Source organism: Chlamydotis macqueenii, chromosome 3 (genome assembly GCF_036417535.1).
Source record: "Chlamydotis macqueenii isolate bChlMac1 chromosome 3, bChlMac1.mat, whole genome shotgun sequence".
Lineage (NCBI taxonomy): Eukaryota > Metazoa > Chordata > Aves > Otidiformes > Otididae > Chlamydotis > Chlamydotis macqueenii.
The window spans coordinates 122033282-122060407 of record NC_141558.1 but is presented as its reverse complement, the minus strand read 5'-3'; the positions used below and the strand labels follow the sequence as shown (position 1 = coordinate 122060407).

At 41.3% G+C, this 27126-nt stretch overlaps 1 protein-coding gene across 3 annotated transcripts in view; it reads left to right on the top strand.

Moving 5' to 3' along the window:
- Positions 1–27126, top strand: part of PLCB1 (phospholipase C beta 1) — a 389757-nt gene that overhangs the window by 240395 nt on the left and 122236 nt on the right. For all 3 annotated transcript variants that reach the window (XM_086743965.1, XM_086743966.1, XM_086743967.1), the window contains exons 6-9: positions 3295–3348; positions 3709–3784; positions 9447–9547; positions 10895–11061. In XM_086743965.1, coding sequence (XP_086600091.1) covers positions 3295–3348; positions 3709–3784; positions 9447–9547; positions 10895–11061 — 398 coding nt within the window. The remainder of the gene's footprint in view (positions 1–3294; positions 3349–3708; positions 3785–9446; positions 9548–10894; positions 11062–27126) is intronic.

Sequence of the window (27126 nt, the reverse complement as noted above, 5' to 3'; positions counted from 1 at the left end):
TTCGGAGCCATTTTTCTGTGGTTGTTCAAGACATATTAATTAAAGATTAAATCACTGGACACATTGTGTAGATTGAGAGGAAGGCAGGCATGGCATTCCTGTGTTTTTTTCTTTTTCCACTAATTAATAAATCATTTGGGAACCATGAAGTTTCCAGGGTCTTCTGCACAGATGCCAAATTAGAGTCACTTAAGAAATCACTGACTTTGAAAATTTAAAATATTCCCCTGTTATAATTACTGTACTAGGCAAAGGTTGGTTGCAGTCCTATCAGAACTCTTTTGTTGAAATAGAAAAGCAAATTGCATTAGAGCAGAAATATAACTGTCTGTAACTCTATTGTGACCATGCAGTGTATTTTTGTGTTGTGGGGTGCAGAAATGGACGCTGGAATACATTAGTGCTGAAATACTGACCAGTGCTGGCTCTACTGCGGAAACCTTGGGTCAGCGTTAGGTCCAAAATTTGTCGTTCTTGGAGTCAGCACTGCACTACTGAAATGAGTCCATTTGGCTGCTACCAGTGGGAGTATCTCCTAACAGGCTTTTTGACAGGGATAACGTACTTGGTTTTCTTAGATGGATAGTGGTGGCAGGGGAAAAAATAGCATCCCACGTGTAACAAAGAATTTGGGAGGAAAAGGGGTGGCAAATACTGGCAGAGGCTGACAGTTCTTCAGACACATTTTTAGTTTGCTTTAACTGAGGTTTAGAATCCTTCCCCCCCCCTTCATTTTCTTTTATTTCTAGCTTTCTTGGCTGTAGAAGAAAACATTCTGACCATAATCTACTCAAAAGTTTTTAAAAATAGAAGGCAAAAAACAAAAACCTTTTTACTAACCCCTGTGATTTATTTTTTTTTTTTTTTTTTTTTTTTTTAAAATCTATCTCTGTGCTGGGAGATGGGGCAGAGTGGATAAAATTTTTCTTTGGTGCCACAGTAGCATTAGAGATTACGATTTCCAGAAGATGTGTATGAGGAGACAAGGATTTGTGAAAATGTTTCTGTCCTAGTTAGGGATATTAACACGTACGTTGTTTTTCAAGCAGTTGCTAATGGCATTTTCAGTTGGGAAGAAACGGAAACCTTTGTCATAGTTTAGCCCTTCTCGGGACCAAGCTACAGTCTCTCTCACTCCCCCCCACCCTCCGAGAGAACAGGGAGAGATAATAAAAGAAAAAAAAAACTCGAGGTTTGAGATAAGGACAGGGGAGAGATCCTTAAAGTTACTGTTACTGGCAAAACAGCTCAACTTGGGGAAAACTATTTATTTATTATTAAAACCAAAGCAGGATAATGAGAAAGAGAACAAAGCAACTTCCCCCCACCCCTCCCTCTTCCCAGGCTTAACTTTATGTTCAATGATCTCTACCTCCTCCCCCTCGAGTGGCACAGGGGGGAAGAGGGAATGGGGGTTACGGTCAGTCCATCACACATTGTTTCATGCCGCTGCTTCATTGTCGGGGGAAGAACTCCTCACATTCCTCCCCTGCTCCAGCGTGGGGTCCCTCCCATGGGCCACAGTCCTTCGTGAAACTGCTCCAGCGTGGGTCATCTCTTCCATGGGGTGCAGTCCCTCCAGAACAGCTGACCCAGCGGGCCCCTCCACGGGCCACAGCCTCCTTCAGGCCTCCATCTGCCCCGATGTGGGGTCCTCCATGGGCCGCAAGTGGATCTCTGCCCCTCCGTGGGCCTCCATGGGCTGCAGGGGGACAACCTGCTCCACCATGGTCATCACCACGGGCTGCAGGGGAATCTTGGCCAGGAGCCGCATTACTCCTCCCCCTCCTCCTTCACTGACCTTGGTGTCTGCAGCCATTCCTCTCACAAGAAAAATTCTTCACAACAAGCTGGCAGATGCCTGTCAGGATCCTTTTTACATCTCATTCACATCTCATCTCCTCTCCACTTCTTGCAGCTGGGCTGGGCCGAGTTGGGCCCAGTCGTCTGCCCGGCGGGAGGCCTGAGGGTGAGGCATGCAAGGCCCACAAGGCTCGCACCTCCCCCTCTCTGCCCTTGCTCAACTTCTTCACATCTTCTTCTTATTTTTTTTTTTTATTTTCTCCCTTCTTAAATACAATATTGCAGAAGTGCTGTCAGGGAACATTCTGCTACCAATTGGCTTGGCCGTGGCCAGTGGTGGGTCCGCCCTAGGCCCGACTGAATCCATCGGACAAAGGGGAAACTTCTAGAAGCTTCTTACAGAAGCTGCCACTGTAGCCCCCACGCTAAACAAAACTAACGTAACCATGCAGTTTCTTTTTCTTTTGATAGGCCAGTGGGTAAATTAAAAAAGGTTTGAAAGTAAATAAATAAAATAATCCTCTGAAATACTTACGTGTTGCCACATTTTTCACCAGACCGTATTACTGCAGAACTCAGTTATAGTTTTGGTTATACTGGAGTGGAAAAGATGAAGCACTCAAAAAGTCGTACTCTGTAGGCTGCTGCTGGTAGACATTATGCTGGTAACCAGTGCATACTGGGAGAGTCATCAGATAGCAGCTGTAGACCCAGCTGCTTCTCTTTAAAGTTACTGGATGACTCCTCTTTCAGTAGGCTTTTGAATCAGTGCGTTGAAAAATTCAGACAAAGGAAGATACATCCTCATCCTGCTGCCTTGATGAGCATGCAAGAGAATTCACAGGTCCTGAGATATTGAGATGCTCTGAAAACTCAGTTCAAAAGGTGGATAATTACCTGCCTGTGGACTGTTTCAGCATGTAATTTTTATGTTGCTGCACACTGGAAATGTCTTCGGCTTGCCCAGGGCTGCTGAGTATACTGACACTTCTGCTGGTGCAGACATTTCAGTTGCCAGCGATTTGACTTCCTTGCAGCTGAGGAGTGACAACATTTAGGGTCAAACAGAGAAACCTTTCCAAATGTACAATTGTGAGGGCTTAGGAAGGCAGGGATGTTGGTGTGCAACATTCAGGGACAATTTCAACCTGTGGAAGAGGTGTACAGCTATGTTTCCAGTCCATTTGTGTAGTTTGTGTGCCACAATTCAGTCTGCTGGTAGACTGGCAAGCAGCCTGGGTGAGAAGTTTGTGCATTAATGGTATTTCCAATGTCCTGTCTCAAGTCAGACAGTATTTAATGCTGCAGGTGCATTACGGTGGAAGGAAAAGTTATTTACTTGTTAATAATATTCCAATAGATCTTTCATATTGGGCAAAAGATGAGTGGAACTTGCCATGTGATTAGACCACTATCATTGAACTATAATGTTGGTGGAGATGTACTTGAAAAATGCTGTAAAAATAAAGCAAGATGCTTTTCTCTCCACAGTTACACAAAACTGAAGCTGCAGGTGACTCCAGAAGGGCGCATTCCTTTGAAGAAGTAAGTTCTGTTCCTCTTCCTTACCCTGTCGTCTGCTCTGATTTTTTAGAGTGACTGCTTGAGATGTCAGAGACATGTTGTGAGGGTAAATATATTCAAATTACGTATCGTAGGGGTATTACGAAGAAACCAGTGATGACTTCTTCAAATAACTATCTGCTGTAAGAGGGCCTTGTGTGGGGTAGGGTTAAATTCATTGTGGGCACCGTTAAACTTAGTTGTGTTACCGAATAGCCAGCCTAGTGGAAATAAATAGCTAAAGATCTGATAGACGAGGAAGTGATATTCAACCTTTAAGCCATACGAGCCATCAAGATGTGTCTGTAAGCCATTTCACTCTGGTTTGTCTTCCTTTTGCAGCATATACCGCTTGTTTTCCGCTGACAGAAAACGTGTAGAGACAGCATTAGAAGCTTGTAATCTTCCATCTTCCAGGGTAAGCATCTGAATTTATTCCTGGCCCTTACAAAGTGTTGCTTGTATTCAGCGGTGTTTACTTGCTATTAAGTTGAGGACAATTTGTTCAGGACTGATCATGCTGTGCCAGCTTTGCTTCTGGATAGATCCTCAGCAGCAGGTCTTTCTTTCCCACACAGAAGTTCCTGATACCCATCTGCAAATCTGAGTGCCTTTGATTTGAAATTGTGTAGGGACCAGGAGTGCCTGGAAGAAGTGCGAAAGGATTAAAGGAAAGGGCAGGGGGTTGTGACACCTGTCCTGGAGAAATCCTGTGAGAGTATTTTAAGAGTCAGTGACTGTCACACAATTTTCAAGGCATGATTTCAGAGCAGCGTTAGCTCAAGGTGTGTTTCCTTCTCACAAAAAAAAAAAAAAAAAAAAACTATGGTTTGAGTTAAGTGACAATTTAAACTCACTGTAACTTACCTGAAAAGTGCACGGGGTAAATATTGAAATGCTGTAGCGTCGAAGCTGTTAATGCTGTGGGGATGCAGCCATTGTATGCTGCTAATCCCGGAGCTCTCCTCAATCTGAATGGTACCTCACCTTCAGGAAGGCTTTTTCAAGAGGAATGAGCTCAAGCAGGTAGTTCTAGTTGATGCTGGAGTAAAGATGTCCTTAGTCTTCCCTCCCAGGTGGAGATTCTTCTCTAAGAAGCTTCTTGCGGGATAATTCCTACATCTGGAGGTCTAAAAGGTGGAGCAGACCTAGTCTACGACAGAGGAGAGCCTGCATCTCCTAATCTCTCACTTTTGTAAAAAACTCTGCTGTGATATTCACTCAACTTTTGCTTCCCCAGTGGTTTCTTATACAGCCAATTCCTACAGCTCAGGAAGAGCAATGGGGCAAAACCTTGACAAGCCAAACTTGAGGTACCCCTTACCAACAAGACCTTCCTTCATCGATTTGGGAGCTTAATTCCATGAAATTCTAAGGAATGCCTGTAAAGCAGGTAGAAAAGATTGTAACAACCTTAAGGAAGTAAGATTGTGAGGTTAGAAACATGGAAAGCATAGTTTTAAATATGAGTTTTCAGTTAATTGTTATCAAACAAGGTAAGATGTGCAAAAAATCTCTGAAGCTTTGCTTTTTAAATCTGTTTATTACATATCTCTGAAAATAAATAAACATCACCGGAGTCCTTGAAAGAAACTGCAACCTTTTCCTGCTATTTATTTAAGCAGAGCCAATTGTACATACACACTGCTGGATACTTGTTGCTGGGATACCATCCTTAAAGTTATTCACAGTGCAAAGAAGATCCTTTTTTTGGTTGGGACAAAAGAGAAATACGCTTTATGCAACAAAGAAAACTGTGTTGATCATCTTGGAAAAAAATATTTTAGAAGCCAAGTGCTTAAGAAGCATGAAATTAATGAATCTCGTAGAGGTAATGGAGTAGAAGAAAAGAAATTCTTCAAGTATAGCTCTTTTCTGTTGTGTTCCTCTTTATCTGAAGAAGTAAAATTCTTAGGTTCAATTTCCAGCTTTTCTGCCCTGTTGTGCTGCAGGACAAATGGTGTTTCTGTAAAGTCATGGAAGAGCACTGGGCTCCAGCAGCGTGCAAGACATGAATTTCTGGGAATCTTGCTCGGCAAAATCACACCAGATTATTCAGAGAATTCATGAAGGTTTCTCATGGACTTTTAACAGCTTTGGCTTTTTGGTTTTTTATACTCATGCCTCATGAAGATCCCTCTAAAGATTTCTTCTTTCCAAGTTTTGTATAAAAGACCCACACTCCTCTTTTCTTAGGAAGATCCGGGGCTCATTGGCCATGAGTTTCACATGTTTTGCTGCACCTCTCAGAATCTGTGAATGACCCTGAAACACAAAATTAAATTCACAGTCATGAATAAGAGGATTGCACGTCAGCATTTATCAGTCTCTTCCTTATTCACAGCTTCATGGCTGGGACAGTCCCTTATCTGTCTTACAGTGACCTGAGCGACGCTGTCAAGGTGCCATCACTGCATGGACTTGTCTGTGACAGTACAAACTTCAGCATCTGCTGTCCCCCCTCTTTAGCGAATTCCCTGTGTATTTGCTTGCCAGGAGACCTCATAGGACAACATATAGGCACTGTATTTAGAGGAGGACGAGTTCTTATTGGCTGGAAGATTGTCTTTGTCCTGCTGTAGAAGAATAGCACCAGAGAGGCTCCTCAGAAGTTTTGAAAACAAACTCTTATTTCATGTTTAGAGGCCTTAATGAGGGATGGATTCTCTGCAGCGTTGCAGTCCTGATTCGGCCAAGCAGTTGAGCTGGACTGCAGTGGGATGACCGTGGACTTTTAAGTCAAGCACATTTCCAAAGCGTGGACTGATTTATTTATTTATTTGCTTCTGGCTTGGACCTGGCATGTGTAAAGTCTTGCAGAACCAAGCTGTGTGGCCTGATTTTCAGCAGCATTTGTCGTCCAGCAGATCTGACACCAGAGGAATATTTATTTAAACGTTTAAATGCAGTTTTTAAAAATGCCAGTGAGTTTTTCAGTTTGGTATCTGACTCCACTATGATTTTTTTAAAAATCTTGGCTACTTTGGGGCGGTGGTGGTGTGGAACTTTTTGTTGTTGTTGGATATTTTTGTTTGTTTGTTTGTTTTTAGTCAAAGGTGCCTTAAACAGAATTTGAAGAGTGTTATTTTAGTCGCCTCGTTGGCTGTGAAGACTGGTTTCTGCCCTCCAGTTAATGTAGAGGTTCACAATGATGCACCAGTGAGCGTGACCGTTAACTCAAAATAAAGCAACCAGCTATTGAGTCCTGTCTGTGCAAATAATTTGATTTAGCTGTTGTGCTGCTGAAAATATAACAGAATGGATACAGATGTTATAAAAGTGGGCAGATTACAAGATAAATCAACAGTGCTTGAAATTAGCAGAGAGTCTTAATCACAGAATAAAATTGAATGCCAGTATTCAGCAAACCCAGAAATGAGGGATTCTCTCATGTATTACCGAAAGTTTATGGTTTGTTCATTGGTCTCAAAAAAGAGACAAGCACATAAGGTGCGTGGGTGGTTCCACTGAAATGTAGATGGCTCAGGCCAGGATGAGGAAAGGGGCAGCGTATTTTAATCCTTTTTGGCAGGCAGGGTTTTGGAATCCAAATACAGCTGTATGAGGTTGTGCATGGGGTGGCAAATGCTTACAGCAAGGCTTTGGTCTCCCATCTAGATCTTTGTGTTTTGTAGCCCACCAGTTATGTTACTGGTAGGAAATAATTATTAAAAGGTTCTGTACTTAAACTGAAGACTTGGATTTGTTGTCCTCTTTTAGTTAGAAGTTTGGAGATACGCGTTGGGAAACTGAGGTGTATTTTCTTAGTTGGAACCCAGTGGCAAATAAAAGCCTGGATCTCAAGTTATTGGAAAAGACCCACATCTGTTTGTGTTGAGCACCTTCAAATCTTCAAAATCCCTGTAAAGGAAAAAGTATATCGGGTCAATGGGAGACTAATTCTGTTTTAATTACAGAATCAACATCTAAAACGCCCTTAGGAGAAGTGCTGGCTGAGGAGTGGCCTACTGAAGAGGGATTATAGGGAATAGAGGAGAGCTGGGTGCTGGCTTTAACAAGACAATTCACAGGCTTTGTGAGTCTTGGCTTTTAGGAAAACAAGTGTCAGCAGCCCTACTCTCAACCAAAAGCACTGCAGCTCAAATTTATCGAAGTGCCCTAGGTGCAGTTTCACACGTGTTTCTATGTTGCTGATGGCTGTTGCTGAAAAGAGCTGTTTCCATCCTCGAACGTCAGGTTAGAAGCTTCTCCATCCACCCTTGTGCTGAATTTAGCAGTTGTGCTGTTAACGATTTACCTGGCTCAGCGAGCTGATCCCACCATGAAGTTCATGGAGTTGTTTTGGCTGGGTGGGATTGGAACCAGTTCACCCTGCAAGCCACTTCCGTAGTTTGCCACAAAAAAAAGGCAGGCATAAGGGTCTGAGGGCTGGTGATCTCAGAGCATTGAAGCTGGAGGTGGATACCCAGGCGGAGCAGGAATACGGCCCAGCTCGGTCCGAGTGTGAGCTGGGTCAGGTTCAGTCCACGCGTGCGGACAGAAACACTGAATGATGGTCGCGGTACAAAACCCTCTCAGGCCTCTGTGGGTTTCGTAGATGAAAGGAGAGACGAAGTGATGCCCGTGGCATTTATTTATTTATTTATTTAAACTCAAAGCAGGAAAAATATGGAAAAGTTTCCCTCCATCTAACAAAAGGCTTGAATCGCCGCTTCCGGTTCCCTTGGCAACGATGTTAAACAGGCGGAACAAATAAAAGCAACAATTTCCTCTATCAGCAGCTTGCTTCTGAGGCGACCAGGTTCAATAGACTTTAAAAGCAAACAGCTTTGTGTCCAAGTTACAATTTTCCTCCTGCAGTTCATCATATCTGGGCATTATTTTGGAGCTATGGAGAGGCGTCGTGTGGGCCCATGGTGCTCCTGGTGACTCCATGTCATAGCTTTTGATAAAAGGAGCTTGCGTGGAAGAAACTCAAAATTTAGGTTTTCAGTATTCGCTTCTCTGGTTTTTTTGGGTTTTTTTTTTTGTATTTTCCTTCTTCTTGTTCCTTTGTACGGTTTCTTCTACACAAAATAGAAGTTTCTGTGCGTTTTCTTTTCTTGGTGATGCAGAAGCCAGTGAGCACACTGCTGCTGTTCTGTGCTGAAAAAAGCTTTGCACCTTCCTTGGGGTCCTTGTTTCTTCCCAGCCCTTGCTGTCTTCTGCAAAAACTGTGGAGTTTGAAGGCAGTGCGTGCAAGTGGGAGGAGGCCTCTTGAGCTTCATGCAAAGGACTATTTTCCTTATCCAATCTAGTCATTCACTCCAGTTAAAAACAGTAATTCTTTTTTTTTTTTTTTTTTTTTTTTTTGAGAAAAACCAGCAGGTATAATGGGGATGATGAAAGTGTCATCTAGAAGCAAGATTAAATGTAAATTGTTCTAAATTTTAGAAAATATAGGGAAAAAATGCTGGTATCTCTTCTATGAGTAAGCATTTTTATTAGTTTCTGTAAAATAAATGTGATTGCCAAATGTATTACGCTGTTTAGGACGAAGATGTGTGGAAAAGCAGTGCTGCAGGAGTCGTGCCCAGAATTCCCAGTATCTTGAATGTGTATCTTCAGGAAGGAAAAGGAAGCATTTCTGCTGCTGTCAGAGAACAAGTGTACGAATAATGACTCAGTGACCCAGTTTGTCTCCTGGTTCTTTGAAAGCTTTGGAAAGACATGCTCGTTCTCTGTAACGCTGCATTTTGCTGGCTGAAGCACGCGAGCTTAGCGCCTCTCGTCAGCCACCCCGCTGGGATTGAGCTCAGAGACTTCGTTGGGATTGCTGTACCTGTTTATGCTGTAGATAACGTGGTTAGATGGAGAGGTGGCCTTTCTTTCTTCCTCACAGGTGCTCAGAGAAAGAGCTTTCTGGAAACTAAGATGATGAATTTATTTATTTATTTATTTTTAAAGATGTAGTATTTAAGCTGCTCTGTTATTCAGGGGAATTTATTATTCTGCAAAATCCAGGCTCTTCTAGGTTGCAGGAAGCAAATCAAAAGAAGCACAGTAGCAAGTGATCTGTTTACAAAGAGTGGATAGAAGTGCTGTTTCATTCTTTCACTATTTTTTTTCCCGATTCATAGAATGATTCAATCCCTCAAGACGACTTCACGCCAGACGTGTACAGGGTGTTCTTAAACAACCTCTGCCCTCGGCCTGAGATCGACCACATCTTTTCTGAGTTGTAAGAAAAGACTCTCATTTAATTTTGTTTTGTTTTGTTTTGTTTTACCCTTCACTGATTTTCTGGGCTGGGAATGGCAAAGTAGGTTATTTGGACTACAGCACCGTGCAGCGATTGCCATGAACAGATTTCAGTGTCAAGCAGGGCTGTTATTTAACCTCAGATCTAGGGTTTCTTCTCTCCCAGCCTTTTGCCTCTGTTTCCAATGGCTGGAGTTTTAAAGTAATTTGTTCCTAGAAGAGCAGAACTGCTGGGTCTTGTTTTTCTGTATGGGTTAGGATAGTTTGGGCTTCCATGAAAGTAAAAGAAGAAAAGCAATAAGCAATAACAGCGTGCAATAGGCGTTAGAACATGTGTAATCACCCCCAAAAGCTTAATTAGGAGTTGCAGAAAATGCAATAACTTTTAGGATTTGTGCATCATGAATTCACACCGTGAAATTAAATTAGCAGCCAACTACAACTGATTTCATACGTTCAGTTACAAGCTATATAACTTCTGTTGCTTCTATCCCTTGCAGCAAGTGGTACTTCCCAGTTGCAGCAGAGCCTGATCAATGGAGTCAGAACATGAAGCAATATGAAAGCAAAGTTATTTCCAAAATAAATCCCAAGACCACCAAAGCAGTTAGGGAAACTATCTTTGCAATGTGGGTGTGCTCACATACTCTTTTTGTGCTTTTTTTTTTTTTCAAAGGTTGAGGTTTTAGAGGAACTCAGCCTTGACCCAGTTTGTTCGCGTTGAACCAGGGGTAGGACTTCCCAGTACTCTCTCCCAGAACAAAAGTAGGCCAGTCCCAAGTGCTGTAGACAACCCTAAGCGCGTCTCACCCGGCTTGGAGGCTTCCTGGAGCTCCATCTGGGTACAAATTGTGCCCAAACTCTGCTCTTTTTACTAACAGTCTAAATAGGCATCTTTTCACTTGCTTTACAGAGTGCCTAGCAATTTTTAGCAGGTTCATTACAAAAAAAAAAAAACCAAAAAAAAAAACCCAAGCAAATACTGGGATAATGAAATCAGAGCTGCTGTTATTCAGTAGTAAAACCAAATACTTGGGCCAGAAATGCCAGCAGAGTGTTTGTGGCAAGCTCAGGATTGAATTCCACATTGTTTTCTCAGAAAAAGAAAAAAAAACTGAATGCTTTTAAAAATCTTACTCCTTGATGTTTGACGAAGAATGTTTGTCATTACATGCTGGCAAAGTAAATTAGTCCGGAGACACGATGGCACAATGTTTTTGTTGTACGATACTTTGAATATTGTTTTGGTTTCCCTGGGAAATTACAGAACATTAAGCAAGATTTCAAGGAAATGTATTTTAATGGCTTTGCTTTAATTTTTTTCTAGTGGTGCCAAGAGCAAACCGTACCTTACTGTTGACCAGATGATGGAATTTATAAATTTTAAGCAACGTGATCCACGATTAAATGAAATCCTTTATCCACCGTTAAAACAAGAACAAGTTCAACAGCTGATTGAGAAGTATGAACCCAACAGTAATCTAGCGAAGAAAGGTCAGTGGTTTTTGTATTCTCACTGTACTCGATTCTTGATTTGAAACAATGACTCAATTATCCTATAGCACATGCTAAAGCAAGGTGTGGTTCAGCGTCAAATTGTATTTCCAGCTATCTGCTTTTGGATCGTACGAGCCTGTGAGACATCGTGTGGTTCATTTTTAAATGTATTTGATTGGGATCAATTTAGGAAGGATGGGGCTGGTTCCAGTATTTACTTTTGAGTGTGTGCAATTGATAGTTTAGAACAGTTGCTCTGGTGTGCAGACTTCAGCAGAAACCTTACTATCACGATGACTATTTACCGGCATCTGAAATGTAAATTTAAAGAAAAAATCAGTGACAGTGAAACTACGATGATGATGATTCTGTCTTTTAATAATAGCAATAGGTCCAGCCCTCTGCTTCCTGATAAAGTGCTACACAAAGTAAGGTGTGAGAGTAGCTGGGTGGATTTCGTGCTATAATCACAGAAAATTCCCTTTTGAAAATCTCAAGTGTTGTCAGGGCTTAGCTGGGCATTTTGCCAAAAGAGCGAGAGAACTCTTGCTCAGATCTCTGCAGATTTTTGCTACCACCACAAGCCTTAAAATAGCATTGATTTTGTGTCTGCATCCTGTTTTATTCCAATCCACATATCCTAATGATTACCCCAGCTTTTAATGTTTTTCTACCTTAGAAATTTTAGGGGCAGGGAATACCCTGAAAAACAGGTCTAATATGGAAAACCTCTTTTGGTCCAGAGATTTCGGATCCAGAGGAGACAGAAAGACATCTTCCCCAGAAGTCTAGAGGTTAACTGAAGGCACTCCCGCCCCTCTCCGTGGAAACCTTCTGACCTAAGTGTCTTCCTGAAGGAAACCTGTGGTTCTCGATGCTGTGATCAGTGTTGTCTCAAGGCAAAACACTTGTAATTTTTCTCGTGAGGCTTCTTGTTTTTCTAGTCTAATCAAATTTAGTGTTGCCAGAGGTTTTGGTGGAGGGTTAAATCCTGCTTCCTCCATCGTGCTTACACAAACTATCTTTCGACGTCAGTGAGAATACTAGCATGAGTAGATGAAAACACGTTGTGACCTCCTCTCTCATCTGTGCAAATACTAGAATATTGCTCTGTGCTCACCTTATTTCACATCAGCAACAGGAAGATCTGCTACCTAAAAGATCATTCTTATTACTCAAATATTGACCCTTCGTGTAAAGCAAATGAAGGATTTATGAGAAGGAGGTGTGCTGGTGGGCTAGAAGAACACCGAAGTCCAAATGAAATCACCTTCTGACTAGCAATGAGGTTGCATCAAGCAAACCTCAGAAAGAAGGGTGTTGTGGTGGTTTTTGCTAGCACCCTCCAAGTAGGGTTTGTGGGGCACATCCAACTTACCCTAATTTACGCTGGCGCACACGTTTCCTGCAAGCACTTGCTCTTCCATAGGTGTTTCTCCTCCTGGGTGTGATTTATATTGCTCTTACAGAATCAGTTCTCACAGAAAATGCTGACTTTAACAAGGGAAAGGCAGGTCATAGAGAGTTAATTCCTTTTGTGGTGGGTTTTTTTCTCTATTTAAACTTGTGCACTGAGATCCAGCAAACTCTGACAAAGCTGGCACAACCTGCCGGCCACCTCTGTGCTGCAGGCAACACCTCTTACGTAGCACCCTGTCTGGCAGCTGAGCTGCAGCAACGGGCGCATGCTGCTAACCATGCTCCAGAGCAAATCCTGAGCTTACTGCGTGAAAATGACAGGAATTGGCTAATCAGGAATGGCATGGGGACACAATATTTTCTGTACATCTGCTCCGAGCTGGGAATGCAATTCACTGTATATTAAATGAAGTGTAGGTGTGCGCTCAATCCTACTCTCGTAGAATAATTGAAAACAAACGCTGCGTATCTGTAAAGTGTCACCAAAATATAACAGTGAATATTCAAAATAATGATTTAACCTTTTATTGTGGCGTTTTGTAAAAGGGATTGTCACATGGGCTTTCTGCTGTCGGAAAGGACTCTGCACAGCCTGAATTGCAGGGATGGCGGATCAAAGTGACACGCTTCTGTGATCCTTTCCATGCCACTGAAACTGTACTTACTTGGGCCACTGAGCAGAGGTGTTATTTTCAGTACACCTATGGATGTTCAAACTGGTTAGATGTGGTCCACTGTTATATACCCATGAACTTGTTGGTCTTAACTTCCTAAAATAGGTAAGAAGGTAGCGGAAGCCTTCATCCAGCGTAGGTCTCAAAGAAAATGGTGCCCAACAGCTGCATGAAGAGAGACGAGCTTAGAGTTGTTGTCCACATGCTCCTTTATGCTCCTGCATTTCAAAGTGAGCTGGAAGAGGTCCCAGTTAAACCATTCCTCAGGGTTGATGGGATACACCAAAAACCAGAAGAGCAGCATAGGGAAAGAGGTAATGATGTGAGAGAATTATGTGATAAAAAGCAGGATGGGAGACAGAGTTACGAGTGGCTTGAATATGACTTCATCGCTGTTATACCAGAGCAATGTAATTAAATAATTGGACTTTTGGAGCAGTTTTGCAGAGTTTTGGTTCAAGAAGCAAGATGGTATCTGACATGGTATATGTGTTTGTTCTTTCTTGGCAAGAGGAAGTAACTCCTTTGAAGTAAATCATGGATATGGGTCTAGAACAGAAGAAAATACCATAAAGAAATTTAAAAATTGTGATTAACTGCGTGTTGTGAGTAATGAGTGATTTAAAGTATTTGTGGTGGTAGAGACTTTAAAGGCTTGTTTGCAAGAATTAGGTGATATAAATTGCCAGCCTTTGTGCCAGTTAAATCCCTTTTCCTCGGATTGTTCTGGAGTTTAACATTTGCAGCTGCTCAGTGTATGTGTGTTTGTATGCACATGCCTGCACACGGTATAGCGTTTTGTTTCTATAAGCTTCCTTTCTGACTGACTCCATTCATTATCGTGTTTCTTTGTTATAATATCAGATTGCAGGGAGGTTAAGGACAAATATACACATAAATGGTGAAGGTCTGTCCACTTTCATGTTTGTTTCTGTAGTATTTCAATGTTTAATTATTTAAACAATCTATCCAATGTTCAGATGTCCCACTGAAATAAAGAGATTCATGTTCAGTTTCATCATGAAATACGCCAAGCTATTCTGTTACTTTGAACTTTAAAGCCTGTATAGTCTGACAAAATATATGCTGTCTTCTTTTTATTTTTTTTTCTTTTTAAAAATCTCTTATGCTTCATTTCCTTGACTATTGTGTTAATTCTATATTGAAGCTCAATTCCCAAGGCTGTTGAAGTGAAATTTCTGGGCAGTTCTGGCCAGAACCATGAGCACAGGCACCTGGGCAACTTCTGAGAGTGGTGAAGCACATGCTTCTCAGCAAATAAAATTTTATGCATTGAAAAGTTCTTTTTAATAGAGTTAGGGATTTTTCCTTGGAAACTTAAATCAAAATTCATAAAATAGAAACTATGTGCCTTTGTACTGCAGCCTGAATCCTTGCTCCCACTACTCTGTTTGGGCAGTTCTAGACCTTCACTCTGATGATTATATCTTCTTCCAATTTCCCGTGTAATTCTATTCATTATCTGTGCACGTCCGCTGTACAACAATGTTCTCTTTTAATTCTTCTTCTCTCATAGCTACTTAAATTAATTTCTGAAGAATGCTTGTCCTGTCTCTCAACTTTCACAGCATTAGTCAAGTGTTTTTGACATCTCATAATTCTCCATGTGTCTGCTCACCGTTCTAGCCCTTTTTTTGGTACCAGTTGCAGCTGAACTACAGTATTTTGAATGCAGTAAGCAAGAGCTGTCCACAATCTTTTAAACTCTTACAACATGATTTTTCAAGTACATGATGAAATCAAATGCCAGTGTTCTTACTAGAAAAGGGACTCAGGTTGCAGAGTTTTGAGTAAAAAGACTGCCCGTGTTCCTGCTTGTCACTAACGTATTTTTAGGTATTGTATTGCTGGGACGCGACTGAGCTTTTGCAACATCAGCAGATACATGGGCCTGACACCTACACAGGTTAAGCGTCTGGAGTTGTATTTCATTGTGTTTGAAGCAAGAAGTTGGGATTAATGTTTTGTGTCATATGGTGAAGAAGATTAATGCGCTATGTAGAGCATGTTTCCTTATCGGGTGGAAGCAGAAGGAAGTTCCTGGTGCTGCTGAGCAGGCTCTCGCTGTCAGCAAAAGTGTACCGGGGGGCTGTTAGGCCTGGTGAAGTAGCATCTTGCAGTTTGGCATTTTCAGGCTCTAAAGCATTTGCATTGGGTGGCTGACATAACGGCTAAATGTGTTCCCTTTCAAGTTACCGTGTTGATAATAGGATGTATATCAAGAAATCCATTGCCTAGGGGTTGATTTGGAATTTCCTTATTTGCTGTTATGTTTAAGAAGGCTTGTATGTAAGCAAGTTGTTCAGGGTCTCATTATATTATGGATAGGAGATGGGACATTGATGCGGAGTTTCAGTTGTCTCTGCTTGCAGTGTCTGAGCTCCCAGCAGCGATAGTCCTGGTTTCTGTAAAATTTACCATACAAATTCTGTGCAAATTCTGCATAAATGTGCTGGTTCTTCCTGACCTAATGATGCAATTAATTTCTAAAAGTTTCTAAGTTCCTCGGAGCTTTGAGAGCTCAAGTCCAATTTTTTTTTTTTAAGTTTAAACCTTTCCTCCTGAAACCAGTAAGTGTTTTGAAAACCACTGAGTCTTGGCTCTAGGGGCATTCTCTGCCTCTTAAAGACTCTAAGCATGCAAGAAGATCCATACCCATGTCGGTTTTTCTTAGGCAAAATAAATAAATTAATTAATTAACATTAGATTAAGATGTACTTGATTTTATACAGCGTTTACTGCATGTGTTTTTTCTTATGGCAGCTTTAATACCAGGCAGTATACACTTCAGCACAAATGTGTTTTTCCTTCTTTAAACATCAATACATTTTAAACATTTTCATCCCACCACGTTAAATTCACCTTTTAGTAACTGCTTAAGAATAATTACACATTGGAGTCTTTCAATGGCAGAAGGGGGTCATTTCCTAGGCAACAGATTTTAATGGCAAAAACAAGTACCGTGCAACCCTGGCTACACTTTTAAGACCTACTGCATAATATTTAAAGCATAAAATCTGATATATAAACCATTGGGCAAATGATGGGGTTTTCTGGCACTGAAACGTTCGTAGGACCTATTACAAAGTGGTTGAAATCCTTCGACCTCCTAACTGTAACGCTGAAAATTAAGAATACTTATCAACAAAACCCCATTAACTTTGGGATTTTCAGGGCTTTCCAGCATTCCAGTTGTACAAGACAAGAGTTCTCAGCTTTGTTTCTCATTCTCAAATGACGACTGAACAATAGATGGCAGTCACAATTTATTACTCTTGAAAATTTATAAGCCACACAAAAGTCATAGCCTATCCCATGCTGTCAGCAACAAGTGCTAAGGTAGGTAGCTTGCCAGAAAGCCTTTTTAAAATTATTTTTACATGTATCTATGCAACAAATGTTACTGTGAATAATGTATTATCATAAATAAGTTAATGGAAACTGCAGTTGTCAAAATGAATTTGCAAAATATGTCTTTGTAATGCATTGTATTTCTTTTTAGTTGCTTGGGTTTTGGTTACTAGTTGAACTGTGAAATTCATTTCAAATCTTGCAGTAGTTTGGAAGATTGCATCTCAAGTATAAGACTGCTGTAAAAATCTTCTAGAATGAAAAATCCTCAGTTGTGAGGATTTTTTGCGTCTGCTTTGCAGGTAAAGTGCTTCATCTTTCTAATTTAACTGTAACAACTTGAAAACAAAATGGAAGAGTGATGTGGACTAGTGAGAATGGATTTTGCAACAGTGAACAAAAAGTAGTACCTGGCTTAGTAAAAAAGCAAAAGTTTTTACCTTTTGTTCTTTGGTTGTGTTTTAAAAGTTTAGGAACTGGATCTGAGACCCACCCATATGCTTATGCATAGAGTTAGTTTTTACTGTTGGCACTAGAATTAATGAAAATATCAAAAATATGTTTACGGTTCCAAGGAGGGCAAGTTTCCTAATCTTCTGTGTATAATATGGATACTTTGAAAGAAGCAAGAGCTTTGCAGAAATGCATTTTGGGACTAGTATTTGGTACCAGGAATAGCTCCACTGATACCAGTGACACTGTGCAGAATGTAAAATGGATGGACCATTATGCAGAGCATAAACTAATCATGATAATCTAAGTTCAGCTGTCAGACCAGACCAGCAATAGCTAATATGGAAGCTGACCATAACAGCAAGTCCTGACCCACATTCTGGAAACCCAACAGACCCCTCGATGTGTGGGAGATTCAACAGAGGCCTACATGAACCTAGCTGATACAGCAGTAAAATAAGGTCAGGAAAAGGACAAACACAGGTGCAGGAAACGAAACTGTACTCAAAGGCAAGAAACAAAACTGTAATCAAGTAAGAATGAGGAAGTGGAAACGATAAGGAGAAACTGGATGAGGGCATCAGTAACCAGTCAGAAGTAAGAACGATCAGGGCCAACAGCCAATCATAAACATGCATGCTCAGTGCGTGAACAAGGAAAAAATATATAATGAGAAGAACAAGAACAATAAAGGTCTCCATTCCCCAACAGCCTTGGAGTCTGTGTCTCATTCCCTTTATTGATGGACCCCAGGCTCAAACCCTACGGGTGGACTTAAACCTTACGTCCTAACATTGAAAATGGGTGAAAGAACCTGGGGTGATGGGACCACAATGAATAGAGGTAGAGAGTATATGTAGGGGCTGCATCGTTCCCTTCAGCTGGAGGTTTTACTCAGGGATAAGTAAAGAGAGTCTTAACATCAATACCGCATTTCAAGGGTTATGGACACAGATTCTTCTGCTGCTGGCTGCCTCTATTGTGTTTGACTCAGCCTCAGACTGTCAGAGCCCATAAATAGAAAAGTTACTGTAAAAGTAAAACAACTTCTTTGTGCTTGTTGCTGTTTTACTGTTTCTTTTATGGAACACAGGGAGGTATTCAAATTTAGCAGCAGGATTTATTATTTGAAGATGAATATCAGATGAAGTTTACTTCTGAAAGCAGCACGGACTCAAGTGCTGAAGGAAACAAATGTAGATAAACTTTGAATAAACACTGTGAGGTTTGCCTCTTCATTATGACTGCTACAAATGTAGTGCTTTGCAGCTGCAAAAGGCCCTTGAGGACAAAGGGAGCGAAGACTCTGCTGATCCACTGGTGACATCTAGAACTGGTGGCAGAAAAGCGTGGTTTTCCTGGCCCTGCCGCGAACGAGCTCGCTGACGTTTGGCCATCCCCTTTCATGTGCCATTTTGGGTTTTGTCTCACCCTTCAGTTGTCTTGCCTAAATAAACAGTCAGCCTCTGCCTTGAGGAGCTAGCAATGATCTGCGAGTCTTTTGGTATGCATGGTATCTGTCATAACGGGGCTATTAACATAGTTGGAATATGTGCGCTAATATAAAACAACGACCGTATGAGGAAGTTTCCCATATAATGTCAGATGTAATCGTCTACTGTAACGTATCCTTTAGCTGGAATATGGCAGTTGCCTATAAATACCTCAGGGTTAAACGTTGAGGAGGTTCAAAGAAGTGGGAAGCAAAAGGACAATGTTGGCAGTAGAACACACGGGTATCAAGTGGCCTTGAATAAATTTTGGCTGGAAATTAAGATAAGTTTCCTGATGTTACGGTTCTGGCACAGCCTACCAGAGGTAGTAAAGAGGGCAAAAAAGAGCGATTGTTATTAAGGCAGAGCTCAATTTGTTTATGAAAGGGATTGTATAATGCAGTGCTTGCAACTGCAGGACCAAGTTTAAGGAACAGACAAGGAAGTCCCTCTCAAGGGACTGAAGTCCCTTCATTTTAGTTTATTTGAACTGTCTTTGCAGAGCCATGCTTTTATTCTTTTCCATTTCTCTTTAGCATTAATCTCTTCTTGAGCTGGAGGAATTTCTGGAAGTAAAGATATTAACCACGATGAAGGCTTTTCCAAATTCTTTTCCCCACCTGTAGCATGCTGACACTCTAGTCTTCCCTCTTCCCATTATACTGCAGAAAAATCTTTTTGGCAGCTGCATAAATAGCTTATGTCGAGAAGTATTGCTTGAGAGGAAAAAAAGTATGTATTTTTAGATGTCTTTTAATGCAACTTAGCAATTGGAAGTAAGCCAACATTTAACATTATCCCATCTCCCAAGATCAGTCTGAGACATTCTAGAGAGAGCATTTTTCAGAGGTTTGGGGAGACAGTGACATGTTTCGGTAGTGGCCCTCTTTCAATCTGTCAGAAATAACTGTAGTATCGCTGGGATTAATGGTATTTTTATCTGTCTGATTTAAAATCTTTCCACTTACCTAGTTGTCTGCCTGTCTTAGAAATCTGCCATGTTGTAAAGCGTTCATTCCACTGCTAGCTAGAAACTAGGTGGTTTTGTAGTGTTTTTATAGATTTAATTGGATCTAAACTATCTGCCTTCTCTTATCCTGTAAGGAATATCCTGTCAGAAATTATTTCTTTACTACATCTGTGCTGAAGAGTCAAGAGCAGCTAGAGAATGGGCTTGTGTGGCTAAAACCCTGGGACCCCACAGACTTTCTATCCACAGTAAGTTTTGTAGATGGTTGCCATTTGGGCTCAAAGTGTTCAGAAATACCAAGCTTAAGATGTCTACTGGGAGACTTGGGTGTAGCTCCCTGTGTTTGCCTTTGCTTAATTTGTCCTGATATAATGAATGAGGCCTGCCCAGGTGCTAGGGCCCTTTGCACCTCCTTCTCCTGGATCATGCTCCAGACCTCCACTGAAGTCCACAGCAGCAGGTATGCTTGCATGTAGACAGCAGTTATGGTGGGAAAGTAGATCTTGAGGACAGAGTTCCTTAACACTGCGGGAGCATCTTTTACATCACTGTGTTGCTCTGCATTGTCTTGCAATGTCAGCTGAAGTCATCAAGATGTGGATTCATTGGGGTTTTTAATAGACGAGGCCCCACTCTTGGAAAAGAACCTGGAAGACAGTAGCTGAGGCTTGCTGATGTAAAGGCTGCAGAAATCGGGCCAGCACTTTTAAGCAAAATTGAATTTGGACAGAGAACAAAAAAGAAAAAGGCAGAAAAGTAGATGTCTGCCAGGGAGTAAGCTGCAGTCCCATGTGGTTTTCTAGCTAACTTTAGATATAGCATTTCTTCACAGTCCAACTGGGATATGATGCTGACCACCCTGCTTTAGTCTTGAGACTTAGGAGAGACCGCTTGCTTACGTACACCAGACTGGGATTTCCCCCCACTCCTTAAAAATTACTGAATATTCATATATATATATATATGTCTGCTACTGTTTTAGAAATTGTTTTTGCTTAAAGAAAAAGCAATCTGTAGCTGAAAAGAGAGGGTGATAACCAGTAAGAAACTGCTTGATAATGCATATAGAGATCTGGTTAAATGTGAGCTGTAACAGAGACCTGCTTGATTCAAGATGCTGGATACCTGTGACTTCTACTAACGTAAACAAATAGCATGCTCAACATTGCATGATGACGTTAAGATCACAATGAAATGGATGGCACATGCCAACAGACACGAGTGAGGTTTGGAAACTTTTGCTTCTTCTCAGGTGACACTCCAACTTCCTTGCCCTTGGAACGCTCCCAAAGCTTTCATTCTGATTGAAAATGCTTTTTATCGTAAGAACATGAAATTTGCTGTTTGGCATGGCTTGCCTAGAAGCTTGTATTTCCTCCCAAGTGTCTTGAGCTGCAGCAACTCTTCTGAAACCCATTCAGAAAAGTGGTTTTCCATTTGCAGACATTTTCTTGCAAAAAAAAAGACAACTGTATCCAATGTTAGTTTTCTCTGTGCGCTTGTACAGATGAGAAAATGAATATGATAGCTTCATCAGAATGACAAGCATATCTGATTCAAACATAATGAATTCTGCTTTAGTTGGCTGATAATCCTTATTCTGCAAAATATTCTGGATCTCAGTGTCCTTGGGCATGTGATATTTCCGCTTAGATTAACTGATACTGAGCAAGCTCTTTTAGGTCCGCTGCTTAAGCACAGCATGTTTGCCTTCCCATGTTTTCCCTCTCTGACTGCTTGTCATTCAGTAAGCATTTATTTTGGACATTGTATAGCTGTTACCAGTCTCTGTTTGTATTCAGATTTTCCCTGTGTCCTATTACAATACACACGTTCAAGGGTAGAGCAATGAATCTTGCTCTATTCCTTTCTTACTCAGTAAGTCGGTGTTGCCAAAGCTTGTTTTGTTTTGTGGCCAGGTCACTGTCTAGTTGCAGAAAGTAGTTGAGCAAGTATAACTGAGGGTACAATTGGATCCATTATGTTTTCCTTTAAGTTCAGAAATCTGAAATGAGATTTGAAAATGACAGGATATTCTCCTAGTTTGATTTGAAAGGATTTAACCTATAAATCCACTGCAATGCTGTTTCCTAGTGCAATTTGTTGTAGCTATGCCAAGCTTTTTCAAGGACTCACCGCAAGTTTTCCGTTGCTTACTCTGATTTCCTTACTTGGTTCTGCATTTGTCCACCCTAACTGTTCATCCTCATCCATATAATTTACACTTAAAACACTTGATGACCGTGATATTGTTGCCACTTCAGCTTTACATGTTTGATCTTTCTTGTTTTGACAGGTATTGTGACATATCTTACTATTCATAACACTTCTTTAAGTAATCTTCTATATCCAGACAATAAGTTGTCAAAAACTGGAGTCACGAGGCTGGGTGCCGTGTCAGTGGTCCCATTAAGAGCCTTGGTGTTATCAATAGTTAAGCTTAACTTAGGTCCGTTAAATCTGTAGGATTGCCCGTGTGGTTAAGTTTAGTTATGGATACGTATGTTGATATATTTTATGCATGTTTACCTCTTTCATCAATGACTTGGTAGTAAAATGTCCTGCCAATCAGTGACATTTTTTCCAACCACCTTTTTTGATGCAGCTACATACAGATGTATTGCTGTACTCTGCATCTCATCTCCTTTTCAGGGTGATGGATTTCCAGGCATCATCTTCCCAATTCAACCATGTATTTTGGATTTTTTTCTTTGCTTGAATGATTAAGTACCTAGCTTGAATTGTTACTTGTGTGTTCTCATTTGATTTCCATCCCATTTACCTGGTTCACTGCAACTTTACAGTCTTGTTTTGGTAACAGCTCCCAGAGAACTATCTGTTCTTTGAACCTTGTGTTGCTGACTCTACTTTTTGAAATTATTAAAGACTATATGAAGCCAGACCTACTGCTGATCAGTGTGGCAGCCTCTGGACTTCTTTTGTGTGGTTCAGCTTTCAAATTCAAAGAAACTCTGATCTTCTAGTCTGACCTCAGTTTATTTCTATCTGTGCTTTCTGCAGATTAGTCCTTCCAATAAGGAAAAATTTGAATTTAGAAACTCTATTAAATGCTTCACTAATGCTCAGATATAGCAATTCACATGTATTGCACTTCCACTACTTACGTATTAATTTGATAAAATTAATTTTTTCCCCTTGCTGATCATTGAGGAAACTGCTACAACAGAAGAGTTACTGACAGCTTCTGCTCGTGGTGTGTAAATGATGGGTTGCTACATAGATATTTTGAAGTATCTGCAGATCTTGACCTGAGACATGAAAGTCTCTTCTGTCCCAGTGTTTTTTTTCTAAAATAGAGCAACACGGATGTCCCTGGGGTGAAGTCCAGCAACACAATTGTAAGGTTCTGGTGTTTTCAGTCTGGGCTGACCTTGTACCATATTCTCTCCTTGAGATGACTGCTCTTAAGAGGATGTTGCTTGGACAATGCAGTCCTGTCCTACCCTAGTTTACAGAACTGAATACAGGCAGAAATTCCAGGTAAACCATAGTAATGTAGTAATAGCATGCATGTCTGGAAAGCCGAATGAGTTTCAGCATCACTTCCAAAATCACTTGGATGCAAATGCTGCCAGTGTTATCAGAGCGGCTCTGGCACATTGTGTCCCACCCAGTGTGAATTGTATGTAAATTTGTCCTTGTGAACTTTTCTGCTGGCTCACAAAGCTAGGAAGGATAGAGCGGCTAATGTGTGCCCAATGTCAGGAGACCCACCGGGATGTATGTGTCCTACTCAACACCGTGCATGAACATGTTAATACCTAATGAGTTGTAAATTGCAGTGCTGGTTTGTGAAATAGAATTCCCAACAGGACATATTGTACAGATCTCTTACTGGATTATAAAATATTGGCTTTACTTGGCGGTGAGAGGACTGCTCAGTTGTATGGGATTACAGTGAACGTGATTAATGTTGTGGATTGCATTGGAACGGACCTGATTTCACTGTCAGACAAAATACTGATGTAATTCTGGGTTGCTGGCTGGGGGATACGAGGTGCCAATTAATTGTTTTTTTTTCCTTTTTTGTTTGTTTGTTTTCTTTTTTACTTTAATAACATCTCTTGGCAGAACCGTGCCCCAGTTTCATTATAACTGATTGGATAACAACATGGGCGTAAACAAATGGAAGACACTCTTAAGTGTGCAAATATATGGAACGAAATGTTTTAAGATCCATGCAGCCAAACCTGCTGACTGCTTTCAAGCAAATGCACATTTTAATTGTCTTACAACCAAATTTTAAGGGACAAGCAAAGGCTGATGGGAAAGTTGCAAGATTGAAGTGCGGAGAAAAGTGTGCAGATAAGTCTTTTCTGCTGTCAGTTGTGCCTCTCTTGTTTTGTGTCCTACTCTGACCCAAGACTTTGGCCAAAGGACTGGAAGGCTTCTGAAGGCTGGCTGGAGCAATGCAAGGGAAAACAAGTAGCAAGCAAGTAGCTGCACGTACAGCTTATCTGCTGAAATAAGGAGGACAAAGTTTAGATCGAGCAGTTGGGTTGAGAAGTTTGCAGGATTAGCTGTACTTTTGTATTTCCTCCAGACTACTACACTGCTGGGATTTTGATCTTTATCCGGGGCCTCTGCAGAGGGCACTGAATTGGTAAAGAAGCTTCTTTTAGAAGCTCAACCCTACTTTGAACCCTCACGTCTCTTATCTTGTGCTTGGCGCAGTGCTGCAGGTGTTGAGTGAGCAGGGGTTTGTTTACATCCTTTAGTTGATGAGCTGGCAAGCTCCCAGGGACCCACGAGCATTTCCACATCCAGAACAATATACCGGTCATGCTGGCGTGCCAGAGGGGTTGGAACTTGTCAGCAGGAGAAGGATTATAGTGTCAAAAGCATCCTCTGCTTTTGCCAGCCCTGGAAACTATGTGAGAAGAGTTTTACGTGAGGCGATTATCTATCTCTGCGCTTGCACAAGAAAGTGCGTAGTGTCCTGGCCCTGCACAAGGACTGTCACAGGCCCTGATGAGAAAAATGTGCTAGGTTCTCTAGGTCTAGTCAAAGAGGATTATGAAGAGCCATGTGATGACACAGTAAGTCTTCAAATAGAGGAGCCTCTGAGAAGTGTATTCACAAAGTACGGTCTGTCCTATCAACCCGTTCAACTAACTGGCTGGAATTCCTGTTTTATGACACATTTCCAAACACCATCTCCCAGGAATTAGGAGATTCTGGATCTCATAAACTGAAAACATTTTGACTGATGAAATGTCGTGGTTTTGTTTAGTGAGGGGGGGCCTAAGGTGGTAGCATGAATGTTGATGATATCCAAGAACCATAGGAGAGAGAATTCACTTTGTTACCCCTATAGATTTTGTGAATTTTCAATAGGTCCTTTGTCAGCAGTATGCCACCTGCCTGAAGACAGCTTCCAGGAAGAATAATTTGGGATGATGGAGGTGACTTCTGTTGTCTTTTAGAGCTGACAAATGCAGACCACAAAGGAGCCCTGTTTCTTACGGGCAAGGTAACAGTTACATTTTCATGTGCTTTTCTTTAAACTGCAATCCAGGAACATTTATGTCTTTGATTCAGCGTAATAGATCTTGAAAGGTATGGGATCATGTGGCTGTAGCTAATAAGGAAATATCGTTAAATACTTAGAGCTTGCCACTTCATTTATTTCTGGGGTTTTTTTTCTCCCTTGTAACTATTTTGGAGCAATCGGGTAAGGCCAGGGATGCAGAAAAAGATCAAGCTGCTGCAAAAACACTTCATATGTTTCACATAATGAAGCTGATCACAGCCTGGGAAATTCAGTAGAATCTCTCAGCATCCCTGTTAAATACATTACTCTTCTAGTAGAAAATTACTTCTCCTTCTTACCAAATTTTAGCAAAAAACTACCAGATTTGGTTGACTTCACTTGAATGTCAGTCTGGTGGTGGTTCTTTGTTCTCTGCATGAATTTGAACACCAAGCAGGTTGTGTGGAACAGCTGGTCAAGGTGTCCTGTGGAACCTCTTGCTAATGGGCTGCTTCACGCTTTGCTGCAGGTGAAATGCTGAGTGCTGGAGACATTTGTTGAGTCTCCTATATGGGCTTCATCTTCCTTTCTGCAATAAAGGATGAGGTTTGGAGGCAGCAGGTGGGACAATCACTGACAAACTCCCCACCAAGCAACTAGCAGATGATGTTCAGCTTCCAAATTAGAAGTGAAGCGTAGAAGGGGATTGCTGGCAAAAAGTATTGTTGGTGCGTGCACATGAAGTGCAAGCAGAGCTTAAATCCACAGTGCAGCAAAGTCATGCAGGGATAAAGCCAGAGCCTGATTTGGATAGGTCTGTATGAGTTTGGACTAGATTCATCTTGAGAAACAATGGCATGGGACCTTCATAGGGTGGGTGACAGTTTGTGTGGGCAAGTGGGCAGTCTTGACTGCGAGGGTACTTTGCCATGGATCTCATACCTAGAAGGTAATGGGTGAAATGTTCAAAAGACGTGGAGGAGTCAAAGTCCAGTTCTTTTAGAAGCGTCCTTCACATTTGGAGAATGGATTTTGGAAGGTATGTGAATGTATATATATGGAGAGAGACAGGTAAAGGCATTTCCAAACTGTTCAATGCCTCTAGCTTTTGTAAGTTTTTAATTCAGATACGTTTTTAAAATTACAGGAACGTTTATATTATGTATAATTTATAGACAGGTGTTCAGCTACAGACTTATAATTTTGAGGTGCTGGGAATGTCTGTGATTAAGAATACATTAGATGCTTTCTTATTTCTCAATACTTTTTTATTTTACAGACCTGTTCCTTTGCACAATAAAAATGTTAAAATTGATCCGTTACTTATTTGGCTTACACAAACTTTAGCCAGTGGCTTACGCATGCTTTGACAATCGAATATCCTGCAGCTGATGTTCATCACAAATTTCTTCTGTCTAGTGAGTCCATCAAAACCAGCATCTGAGCATCTTCCGTTCTGTGTCGGAGCTGGGTGGTTTTGTCAGAGTTGGCAAGTGTGCTGGTTTTGGCAGAATGCTGCCGGCAGCGAGAGGGTAAAAGTGTGAGGAGTAGCCCTGCGAGCCCTGAGGGGAGAGGAGGAGGAGGAGCTGCAGGCCTGGGGCAGGCATGGCCCTGTATAGCCAGAAGCGTTCAGCGGCACAGGGGGAAAGAACTCCGTGTTGGACATTTCAATAGGCCAGACACCCTAGGAAAAAGGAAGCATTTTTATTTGTGCTGTTTAAGTGCTTTAATAAAGCACTACTGCATGACCCCGTAGGGAAATTCTAATTAATCAGATAAATTAGAGAAGAAGTATTTGAGGGGAAAAGAAAATAAATTTCTTGTGCTGGTAGACTCCAAACCCTGCAGAGGAAAGCATCTTCACTGAGTACTGTAGCTGTTGACACAGCACCTGTAATGGTCACGTCTGTGTTTGCATTTCTTGATCTGGCTAGAAGAGAGTCATCTGGAGGCTCGTCTTTCTTTGCATTGCACTCAGGGTTATTTAGGAAGGTCTTGAACCAAATGGTGTTGAAGTTGATGGTAGCAGTTCAGCAAACACTAGTGAGCTTTGGGTCTGCCTCTGTCCTGATAAGTGACATCAGATCAAATTTAACGTGGCAACGGTGAGTGAAAAAGACAAGCCAGTTAACTCCACAATTTTAAGTATATAAAGCACACCAGTTATTTTGAAAGTTTCATCAAAGA